The 12366-nt window shown below is 43.9% G+C and overlaps 1 protein-coding gene across 2 annotated transcripts in view; it reads right to left on the bottom strand.

The window, feature by feature from the left end:
• elp2 (elongator acetyltransferase complex subunit 2) overlaps positions 1–12097 on the bottom strand; it is a 197779-nt gene extending 185682 nt beyond the window's left edge. For both annotated transcript variants that reach the window (XM_070881084.1, XM_070881085.1), the window contains exon 1: positions 11951–12097. In XM_070881084.1, coding sequence (XP_070737185.1) covers positions 11951–12085 — 135 coding nt within the window. In that variant the 5' untranslated portion in view covers positions 12086–12097. The remainder of the gene's footprint in view (positions 1–11950) is intronic.
• Positions 12098–12366: the final 269 nt, after the last annotated feature.

The following is a 12366-nucleotide window of genomic DNA, read 5'->3' as shown; positions in this document are numbered from 1 at the left end:
GGGGTCAAATAGGACGCCAAGATTGCAAATAGTCTGGTTCAGTCTCAAAGTGGCCAGGGAGAGGGATGGAGTCGGTGGCTAGTGGGGACCGAAGACAATGGCTTCAATCTTCCCAATATTTAGTTGGAGCAAATGTCTTCTCATCTAGTACTGGATCTCAAAGTAGGATCAGAGTAGAGGGAGCAGGATAGTTAGAATAAATACGTGGCTTGAGCAGTGGTGGAAGAGGGAGGAATTCAAATTCCTGGGACATTGGGACCAGTTCTGGGGGAAGTGGGACTTGTACAGAAGGGACAGTGTGCACTTGGGCAGGATTGGAACTGATGTTCCAGGGGTAACATTTGCTAATGCAGTTCGGGAGTGTTTGAACTAATATGGCAGGGGGATGAGAACCTATGCAGATAGGGCGAAGTAATATGGAGTCAGAAACAGATGGTAGGAAGGTAAAAAGCAATAGTGGAAGGCCGAGGAAACAAAGGCAAGAAACAAAAAGAGCCACACTACATTATAATTATAAAAGGACAAAGGGTGTTAAAAAAACAAGCCTGAAGGCTTTGTGTCTTAATGCAAGCAGTATCCGTAATAAGGTTGATGAATTAGCTGTGCAAATAGATGTTAACAGATGTGATGTGATTGGGATTACAGAGACGTGGCTCCAGGATGATCAGGGCTGGGAACTCAACATCCAAGGGTATTCAACATTCAGGAAGGATAGAATAAAAGGAAAAGGAGGTGGGGTAGCATTGCTGGTTAAAGAGGAGATTAATGCAATAGTTAGGAAGGACATTAGCTTGGATGATGTGGAATCTATATGGGGAGAGCTGCAGAACACCAAAGGCCAAAAAACGTTAGTGGGAGTTGTGTACAGACCTCCAAACAGAACAGTGATGTTGGGGAGGGCATCAAACAGGAAATTAGGGGTGCATGCAAGAAAGGTGCAGCAGTTATCATGGGTGACTTTAATATGCATATAGATTGAGCTAACCAAACTGGAAGCAATACGGTGGAGGAGGATTTCCTGGAGTGCATAAGGGATAGTTTTCCAGACCAATATGTCGAGGAACCAACGAGGGGGTAGGCCATCTTAGACTGGGTGTTGTGTAATGAGAGAGGATTAATTAGCAATCTCGTTGTGCGAGGCCCCTTGGGGAAGAGTGACCATAATATGGTAGAATTCTACATTAGGATGGAGAATGAAACAGTTAATTCAGAGATCATGGTCCAGAACTTAAAGAAGGATAACTTTGAAGGTATGAGGCGTGAATTGGCTGGGATAGATTGGCAAATGATACTTAAGGGGTTGACTGTGGATGGGCAATGGCAGACATTTCGAGACCGCATGGATGAACTACAACAAAACAATTGTACATCCCTGTCTGGCACAAAAATAAAAAAGGGAAGGGGGCTCAACCGTGGCTATCAAGGGAAATCAGGGATAGTATTAAAGCCAAGGAAGTGGCATACAAATTGGCCAGAAATAGCAGCGAACCCAGGGACTGGGAGAAATTTAGAACTCAGCAGAGGAGGACAAAGGGTTTGATTAGGGCAGGGAAAATAGAGTACGAGAGGAAGCGTGCAGGGAACATTAAGACGGACTGCAAAAGTTTCTATAGATATGTAATGAGAAAAAGGTTAGTAAAGACGAAAGTAGGTCCCCTGCAGTCAGAATCAGGGAAGTCATAACGGGGAACAAAGAAATGGCAGACCAATTGAACAAGTACTTTGGTTCGGTATTCACTAAGGAGGACACAAACAACCTTCCGGATATAAAAGGGGTCAGAGGGTCTAGTAAGAAGGAGGAGCTGAGGGAAATCCTTATTAGTCGGGAAATTGTGTTGGGGAAATTGATGGGATTGAAGGCCGATAAATCCCCAGGGCCTGATGGACTGCATCCCAGAGTACTTAAGGAGGTGGCCTTGGAAATAGTGGATGCATTGACAGTCATTTTCCAACATTCCATAGACTCTGGATCAGTTCCTATGGAGTGAAGGGTAGCCAATGTAACCCCACTTTTTAAAAAAGGAGGGAGAGAGAAAACAGGGAATTATAGACCAGTCAGCCTGACATCGGTAGTGGGTAAACTGATGGAATCAATTATTAATTGTCATAGCAGCGCATTTGGAAAGAGGTGACATGATAGGTCCAAGGCAGCATGGATTTGTGAAAGGGAAATCATGCTTGACAAATCTTCTGGAATTTTTTTAAGATGTTTTCAGTAGAGTGGACAAGGGAGAACCAGTTGATGTGGTGTATTTGGACTTTCAGAAGGCTTTCGACAAGGTCTCACACAAAAGATTAATGTGCAAAGTTAAAGCACATGGGATTGGGGGTAGTGTGCTGACGTGGATTGAGAACTGGTTGGCAGACAGGAAGCAAAGAGTAGGAGTAAATGGGTACTTTTCAGAATAGCAGGCAGTGACTAGTGGGGTACCGCAAGGTTCTGTGCTGGGGCACCAGCTGTTTACATTGTACATTAATGATTTAGACGAGGGGATTAAATGTAGTATCTCCATATTTGCGGATGACACTAAGTTGGGTGGCAGTGTGAGCTGCGAGGAGGATGCTATGAGGCTGCAGAGTGACTTGAATAGGTTAGGTGAGTGGGCAAATGCATGGCAGATGAAGTACAATGTGAATAAATGTGAGATTATCCACTTTGGTGGTAAAAACAGAGAGACAGACTATTATCTGAATGGTGACAGATTAGGAAAAGGGGAGGTGCAACGAGACCTGGGTGTCATGATACATCAGTCGTTGAAGGGTGGCATGCAGGTACAGCAGGCGGTTAAGAAAGCAAATGGCATGTTGGCCTTCTAGCGAGGGGATTTGAGTACAGGGGCAGGGATGTGTTACTACAGTTGTACAGGGCCTTGGTGAGGCCACACCTGGAGTATTGTGTACAGTTTTGGTCTCCTAACTTGAGGAAGGACATTCTTGCTATTGAGGGAGTGCAACGAAGGTTCACCAGACTGATCCCCGGGATGGCGGGACTGACATATCAAGAAAGACTGGATCAACTGGGCTTGTATTCACTGGAGTTCAGAAGAATGAGAGGGGATCTCATAGAAATGTTTAAAATTCTGACGGGTTTAGGCAGGTTAGATGCAGGAAGAATGTTCCCAATGTTGGGGAAGTCCAGAACCAGGGGTCACAGTCTAAGGATAAGGGGTAAGCCATTTAGGACCGAGATGAGGAGAAACTTCTTCAGCCAGAGAGTGGTGAACCTGTGGAATTCTCTACCACAGAAAGTTGTTGAGGCCAATTCACTAAATATATTCAAAAAGGAGTTAGATGTAGTCCTTACTACTCGGGGGATCAAGGGGTATGACGAAAAAGCAGGAATGGGGTACTGAAATTGCATGTTCAGCCATGAACTCATTGAATGGCAGTGCAGGCTTGAAGGGCCGAATGGCCTACTCCTGCACCTATTTTCTATGTTTCTGTGGAAGTCGGATAAGCAGAGTGACCAATCAAAGACAATGGAGTGGTTGAAGTAGAGCTGGGTGGCATCAGCATACATGTGAAAGTGATGTTATGGTTTTGGATGATGTCGCCAGGATAAGAAGCAGGGACAAGGATAGATCCTTGGGGGACTCCAGAGGTCGCAGTGCAAGAGCGGGAAAAGAAGCCATTGCAAATAATTCTCTGGCTACGACTAGATAGAGGGGAAAGGAATCAGGAGAGGGCAGTCCCACCCAGCTGGGCAATGAAGAATGATGGTTGGGTCAACTGTGTCAAAGGCTGCAGACAGGTCAAGAAGGATGAGGAAGGATATTGTACGACGTTTATCGTCACATAGGATGTCATTTGTGATTTTGATAAGGGTAGTTTCAGTGCTTTGGCAGAAACCTGACTGGAAGAGTTCAAACATGGAGATGCGGGAAAGATGGGTACAGATTTGGGAGGCAACAGCACGTTCAAGGACTTGAGAGATTTGAGAAGGGGGCGATAGCTTAAAAAGACAAAAGGGTCAAGGGTGGGTTTTATGCAAGGGTGATGTCAGCAGATTTGAAGGTGAGGAAGGCAGTACCCTAGGAGAGGGAACCGATAACAATATCAGCCAACATAGGAGCCAGGAAGGGAAGTTGGGTAGTCAGCAGCTTGGTGAGAATAGGGTCTCGTGAAAAAGATGAGGTAATAGAGGCCATGAGGGGTGCAGGAGAGAAACTAGAGAAAGATGTGAGTTCAGGTATTGGGCAGGGGAGATCCTTGGGGGGCGGTTGGCTTGATAAGCTAGTATAAGGGAGTTATTGTAATAGTTATTGGGACCTTGCTGAGCACAAATTGGTTGCTGCGTTACCCTACATTACAATACTGACTACACTTCAAAAGTATATCAATGTCTGTAAAGCACTTTGGGATGTCCTGAGGTTGTGAAAGGCACTATATAAATGCAAGTCTTCGAATGAAGTAGAAAAAAAACAGCATTTGTTCGAATTTTAAAAACAAATTGCTCGAAATCCATAAAAGATCATGAACATCCTTATATTGACAGACTTTTTCCAGCATTTTCTATTTTTTCTTTGAAGTTATATGTTTGTATCTCTCTAAATATATGAGCACATCACCAGTGACATTGCTTGCGATGAGTCAGAGGATACATAAGAACATAAGAAATAGGAGCAGAAGGAGGCCATTTGGCCCCTAGAGCCTGCTCCGCCATTCAATAAGATCATGGCTGATCTGATCTTGGCCTCAATTCCACTTCCCTGCCCGCTCCCCACAACCCTTGACTCCCTTATCGTTCAAAAATCTATCTCCACCTTAAATATATTCAATGACCCAGCCTCCACAGCTCTCTGGGTTGGAGAATTCCAAAGATTCACAACCCTCGAAGAAGAAATTCCTCCTCATTTCCGTTTTAAATGGGCGACCCCTTATTCTGACATATGCCCCCTAGTTCAAGATTCCGCATTGAGGAGAAGCATCCTCTCTGTATCTACTCTTTCAAGCCCCCTCAGAATCTTATACTTTTCAATAAGATCACCTCTCAATCTTCTAAACTCCAATGAGTATAGACCCAACCTGCTCAACCATTCATAAGACAACCCCTTCATCTCAGGAATCAACCTCATGAACCTTCTCTGAACTGCCTCCAATGCAAGTATATCCCTCCTTAAATAAGGAGACCAAAACTGTACGCAGTACTCCATGTGTGGTCTCACCAAAGCCCTGTACAGTTGTAGCAGGACTTCCCTACTTTTATACTCCATCCCCCTTGCAATAAAGGCCAACATTCCATTTGCCTTCCTAATTACTTGCTGTACCTGCCTGCTAACTTTTTGTATTTCATGTACAAAGACCCCCAGATCTCTCTCAATCTCAGCATTTTGCAATCTCTCTCCATGTAAATAATAATTTCCTTTTTTATCTTTCCTACCAAAGTGAATAACCTTACATTTTCCCACATTATACTTCATCTGCCAAATGTTTGCCTAATTAGCCTATCTATATCTCTTTGCAGATTCTTCACGACTTGACAACTTGCTTTCCCACCTATTTTTGTATCAGCAGCAAATTTGGCCAAATTACACTCGGTCCCTTCATCCAAGTCATTAATCTAGATTGTTAATAGTTGAGACCCAAGCACTGATCCCTGTAGCGCCCCACTAGTTACAGTTTGCTAACCTGAAAATGACCCATTTATCCCGACTCTCTGTTTTCTGTTAGTTAGCCAATCCTCTATCCAGGCTAATATATTACCCCCAATCCCGTGAGTTCTTATCTTGTGCAGTAACCTTTTATGTGGAACCTTATCGAATGCCTACTGGAAATCCAAATACATCACATCCACTGGTTCCCCTTTATCCACCCTGCTCGTTATATCCTCAAAGAACTCCAGCAAATTTGTCGAACATAATTTTCCTTTCATAAAACCATGCTGACTCTGCTTGACTGTATTATGATTTTCTAAATGTCCTGCTACTACTTTCTTAATAATGGACTCCAGCATTTTCCCAATGACAAATGTTAGGTGAACAGGTCTATAGTATCCTGCTTTCTGACTCCCTCCTTTCTTAAATACTGACATTACATTTGCGGTTTTCCAATCCGCTGGGAGCTCTCCAGAATCCAGGGAATTTTGGTAGATTACAACCAATGCACCCACTATCTCTGCAGCACTTCTTTTAAGACCCTACGATGCAGTCCATCAGGTCCAAGGGACTTGTCCACCTTTAGTCCCGTTAGTTTGCCTAGTACTTTTTCTCTAGTGATCGTGATTGTTTTAAGTTCCCCCCTCCCAATAGCCCCTTATCAATTATTGGGATGCTTTTAGTGTCTTCTACCGTGAAGACTGATACAAAATATTTGTTCAAAGTCTCTGCCATTTCCGTTTCCCATTGTTAATTCCCCAGTCTCATCCTCTAAGGGACCAACGTTTACTTTAGCTACTCACTTCCTTTTTATATACCTGTAGCTCTTACTCTGTTTTGTTATTTCTTGCTACTTTACTCTCAAACTATCTTCTCTCTATTATTATTTTTTTAGTCGTCCTTTGCTGGTTTCTAAAAATTTCCCAACCCTCCAGCCTTCCACGACTCTTCGCAACATTGTATGCCTTTGTTTTCAAGTTGATACAATCCTTTACTTCCTTAGTTAGCCTGGTTCATCCTTCGCTTAGTCTTTCTTTCTCACTGGCATATATCTTTGCTGAGAGCTATGAAATATCTCCTTAAATGTTTGCCACTACTCATCTACCGTCTTACTCTTTAATCTATTTCCCCAGTCAACTTTAGCCAACTCTGCCTTCATAACTTTGTAACTGCCTTTATTTAAGTTCAGGACACTAGTTTGAAACTTGGCTTTCTCACCCTCAAACTGAATTTGAAATTCTGCCATACAATGATCATTCTTCCCAAGAGGATCCTTTACTATAAGATCATTAATTATTCCAGTCTCATTACACATTACTAGATCTAAAATAGTCTGTTCCCTAGTTGGTTCCACAAAGTATTGCTCTAAGAAACCATCCCAAATATACTATGAACTCTTCCTCAAGGCAACCTTTGCCAATTTGATTTGTCCAATCAGATTAAAATTGACATTGCTTATTGCCGTTCCTTTCTTACAAGCGAGGACATTTGCAAGGGCAGGATTGTAGTATTTACCCATATCTTGCCCAGCAAATGTCCTGAAAACTATTGCGCCTGATAAAAGCAGGCGCATAGCCTACTTTTACAGGTGCAAGAGTTTTAAAACACACAAAAACATATTTAAAATAACATTTTATAAACACATTTTATTGTTAAAAACCCTGCCCACTACGGTAAGTTTATTTAAAACTATAATGAAAAAAACTTTTTTTAAATCTGGAAAAAATTCTGACCTTAACTTTAATTTCAATTAATTTTAATTATGTGGTGTTTTTTATTTTTTACTGTGGTGTTTAGTGTGTTTGTTTTTTTTTCTCATTAATAGCACTGAGAACTCGTAGATACGGAGTTCTCATTACTATTAATGAGAAAGCTCTGGAATACTGTACCTGATTGGTTGTGCAGTCACAAGGATGAGAGCGCTCTTCGCAATGCGGGAAGAGAAGGCCTCCCCACCGCAATCGCCTCCGGGACCACCAGGTAATTTCGTAAAAATTCTCCAGTCGGAGGCGTTCGTCCGAAAGATCCGACCGGAATTTCAAGGTCAGTATCATTTCTCACTACTGCACTGATCTCATCCTTTATTAACAGAGCTACTCCACCTCCTTTTCCTTCCTGCCTATCCTTCCGAAATGGTCAGAGGTAGGTTTTAAGCAGGCAATAACTAGTAGGGTGCAGCAAGGATCAGGGCTTGGGCCTCAGCTATTTACAATCTATATTAATGACTTAGATGAAGGGACCGAGTGCAATGTATCCAAGTTAGCTGATGACACAAAGAGCCTGCAAAGGAATATAGACAGGTTAAATGAGTGGGCAATAAGGTGGCAGATGGAGTAGAATTTGGGGAAATGTGAGCTTACTTACTTTGGTAGGAAGAATAGAAAAACAGGATATTTTTTAAATGGTGAGAAACTATTAAATATTGGTGTTCAGAGATTTAGGTGCCCTCGTACAGGAAACATAGAAAGTTAGCATGCAGGTACAGCAAGCAATTTGGAAGGCAAGTGGCATGTTGGCCTTCATTGCAAGGGGGTTGGAGTACAAGTGTAAGGAAGTCTTACAATTGTACAGGGCTTTGGCGAGATCACACTTGGGAGTACTGTCCACAGTTTGGTCTCTTTCTGAGAAAGAACATCCATGCCTCAGAGGTGGTGCTTCAAAGGTTTTTTGGACTGATCCTTGAGAAAATTGTATAAGTGATTGAGCAGATTGGGCCGATACTCTCTGGAGTTCAGAAGAATGAGAGGCAATCTTATTGAAACATATAAGACTCTGAGGGGGATTAACAGTGTAAATACTGAGATACTGTTGTTTCCCCTGGCAGAAAAGTCAAGAACTAGGGGGCATAGTATTAGGATAAGGGATCAGCCATTTAAGACTGAGATGAGAAGGAATTTCTTCACTTAGAGGGTTGTGAATCTTTGGAATTCTCTACCCGAAAGGGCTGTGGATGCTCAATCGTTGAGTACATTCAAGGCTGAGATAAGATAGATCTTTGTACTCGAGAGGAATCGAGGGATATGGGGATCGGGCGGGAAAGTGGAGTTCAGGTCGAAGATTAGCCATGATCTTTGAATGGCAGAGCAGACTCAACGGGCCATATGACCTACTTCTGCTCCTAATTGAATCACTGGTCAGGGAATGAATCTTAAAGAAAGCTAATAACCGATTTAATTTGATTCAATTGCTGATTTTCTCATTTTAATTTAACTTATAATCATGGTATATATTATTTCATTTTGTTTAATTATAATTAATCTTTATTATACTGATTTTACAATTGTATACTCCTTATTGAATTATTTACAATGTAATTTGAATTTCTTTTTGTTTTAAGTTTTTCACCTGTGCCTATCTGCGTGTACATTTTGGCTGCCGCTTCGGACACGGGCCTTTAACCTCTTTTACACTTCCTTCTCACACTTTTTCTCTTTCCCTCAATGGTCAATATCTAACGTGTTGTAAAATTGTTGTGAAGTTGCTTGGGATGCTTTACTACGTTAAAGGCGTGATATAAATAAAAGTTATTATTAATTCTTATGTGATGTTCTTAGATACTACTTTTAGCAAACCTGCAGAAAAATTATTGGGTCATTAAGAAAATGTTTTTCCCATTTTCTTTGAACACTTTCATTTATTAGTTATAAAAATATTAGAAATGGGGAGGGGGAGAAAAGGCTGTTTAGCTAACAGTCAAGTTTTTTTTTTAAATTCATTCCTGGGATGTGGACGTCGCTGGCAAGGCCAGCATTTATTGCCCATCCCTAATTGCCCTTGAGAAGGTGGTGATACGCTGATTTCTTAAACCATTGCAGTCTAGTGCGGTGAAGGTACTCCCATTGTTAGGATGGAGGTCCAGGATTTTGACCCAGTGACGATGTATTTCCAAGTCAGGATGGTGTGTAAATTGGAGGGGAACTTGCAGGTGATGGTGTTCCAATGCTCCTGCTGCCTGTGTCCTTCGAGGTGGCAGAGGTCATGAGTTTGAGAGGTGCTGTCGAAGAAGCCTTGGCGCGTTGCTGCAGTGCATCTTGTAGAGGGTACACACTGTAGCCACGGTTAGCCGATGGTAGAGGGAGCGAATGTTTAAGGTGGTGAATGGGATGCCAATAAATTATCCCAGATGGTGTTGAGCTTCTTGATTGTTGTTGGAGCTGCACACATGCAGGCAAGTGGAGAGGATTCCATCACACTCCTAGCTTGTGCCATGTAGAAGGTGAAAAGGCTTTCGGGATTCAGATGAGACTTTGGCCGCAGAATACCCAGCCTCTGACCTGCTCTTGTATCCACAGTGTTTATGTGGCTGCTCCAATTAAGCGTCTGGTCAATGGTGTCCCCCAACAACTTGTATTTATATAGCGCCTTTAACATGGTAAAACATCCAAGGTGCTTCACAGGAGTATTATAAGACAAAAAAATAACACCAAGCCACATAAGCAGAAATTAGGGCAGCTGGTCAACGAGGTAGGTTATAAGGAGCATTTTAAGAGGAAAGAGGGGTAGAGGCTTGAGAGGTTTAGGGGGGGAATTTCAGAGCTTAGGGCCGAGGCAACAGAAAGAAGGCACGGGAACCAATGGTTGAGCGATTATAATCAGGGATTCTCAAGACATCAGAATGAGAGGAATGCAGATATCTCGGTGGGGGGGATTGTGGGGCTGGAGGGGATTACAGAGATGGGGGAGGCGGGTGGTGAGGCAATGAAGGGATTTGAAAACAAGGATATTGATGGTGGGTCATTCTGCAATGGGGTAATGCCATTGAATGTCAAGGGGCAGTGGTTAGACTCTCGCTTGTTGGAGATAGTCATTGGCTGGCACTTAAGTGGCAAGTGACATTTGCACCACACATCAGCCAAGCCTGAATATCGTCCAGGTCTTGCTGTATGCGGGCATGGTCTCCTTCATTAGCTGAGGATGCGAATGGAACTGAACACTGTGCAATCATTAGCAAACATCCCCACTTCTGACCTTATGATGGAGGGAAAGTCATTGATATAGCAGCTGAATATGGTTTTGCTAAGGACACTGCCCTGAGCATCTCCTGCAGCAATGTCCTGGGACTGAGATGATTGGTCTCCAACAACCACAATCATCTTCCTTTCTCATAGGTATGATTCCAGCCAGTGGAGAGCTTCCCCCCTCCGATTTCCATTGACTTAAATTTTACTCGGGCTCCTTGATGCCACACTCAGTCAAATGCTGCCTTGATGTCAAGGGCAGTCACTCTCAACTCCCCTCTGCAATTCAGTTCTTTCGTTCATGTTTGGACCAAGACTGTAATGAAGTCTGGAACCGAGTGGTCCTGGCAGAACCCAAACTGAGCATCGGCGAGCAGGTTATTGGTGAGTAAGTGCCTCTTGAAAGCACTGTCAACTACACCTTCGATCACTTTGCTGATGATTGAGAGTAGTCTGATGGGGCAGTAATTGGCTGGATTGATTTATCTCGCTTTTTCTCAACAGGACACATCTGGGCAGTTTTACATATTGGCAGGTAGATGCCAGTGTTGCAGCTGTACTACAGCTTGGTTTGAGATATGGCTAGTTCTGGAGCTTAAGTCTTCAGCACTACAGTTGGGATGTTGTTGGGGCCCATAGCCTTTGCTGTATCCAGTGTGCTCAGCCATTTCTTGATATCACGTGAATCGAATTGGCTGACAACTGGCTCCTGTGGTGGTGGGGACCTCAGGAGGAGGCTGATATGGATCATCCACTCTGCATTTCTGGCTGAACATGGTTGCAAACATTTCAGCATTGTCTTTTGCATTCACGTGCAGAGCTCCACCATCATGGAGGAAAGCTCTCCTTTACCCAGTTGGATGTATCGGGTAAAGGAGAGCCTTCACTTTCCAATTGGCATGGAAAAATTATGTGCCGGGAAAATGCTCATCAGGTGACCATTGGGTAGTTGGAGGGAAGAAGGTCATGTGATGATACCTCCAGGAATCCACCCAACCAAAGTTGGCAACCCAAGTTACATGTAATTAACAAAGTGCGACAGGGTGAATATTGCAGAAGGTAAGTGAGCATTATATGTATGCAGCACACATCCATCATACTTCAAAGTATCAAGATTGCATAAAAAAATAAGTCATCCTTGTTATTTTCTGATCTCGATACTCCAGCAGAGTTGTTCCCAGCTTCTAACTCCCAGAAACTGCCCTCGGTAATTCGCTTCTGACTGACCTCAGTTAGCGCCTGTAGAATCTACGCCCCACATTGGGGTGTGAAATTGGTCAGGCTGGCTGCGCCGTGCCGCAGAGCCAGCCCGGAGAAGCGCAGCGCCGTCCAAGGCCAGCTCCGGGACATTCATCCGCGGCAATGGTCGTCCGGCCGGCTCCCATTTTAAATCTTTACCTCCGGTTCGTAAATCACCACCGAACGGCAGCTCCCGAACGCCACGCGTCCGCCTCTGCCCCACGACAACGCGTGCGGAGTGCGGTTCGCACAACGCGCAACATGAGCCGTCTCCACGGGCGCCGCCATCTTCATTCCGCCCGTCACCCCGGCGGTCCCGCGCAACGTGCGTGCGCGTGATCGCGAGCAGAGATCGCGCAGTGCGCGTACGCGTGACACGTGAGAGCAGAGACCGCGCCGTGCGTGCGCGTGGACGTGGAATGGAACGTGAGAGCAGAGACTGTGCTGAAGAAACGTGAGAGCAGAGACTGTGCTGAAGAAACGTGCAAAAACAAAATGAATGAGTGAGTGAGTGAGTGAGGTCGCACTGAGTGCAGACACGGATTGGCGCCAGTAAATGCAGTTTGCTGCAACTG

The sequence above is a fragment of the Pristiophorus japonicus genome, chromosome 5, assembly GCF_044704955.1.
Source record: "Pristiophorus japonicus isolate sPriJap1 chromosome 5, sPriJap1.hap1, whole genome shotgun sequence".
In the NCBI taxonomy this organism is placed as follows: domain Eukaryota; kingdom Metazoa; phylum Chordata; class Chondrichthyes; family Pristiophoridae; genus Pristiophorus; species Pristiophorus japonicus.
The sequence above is the reverse complement of the archived record's forward strand: the minus strand, read 5'-3'. Positions and strand labels throughout refer to the sequence as shown.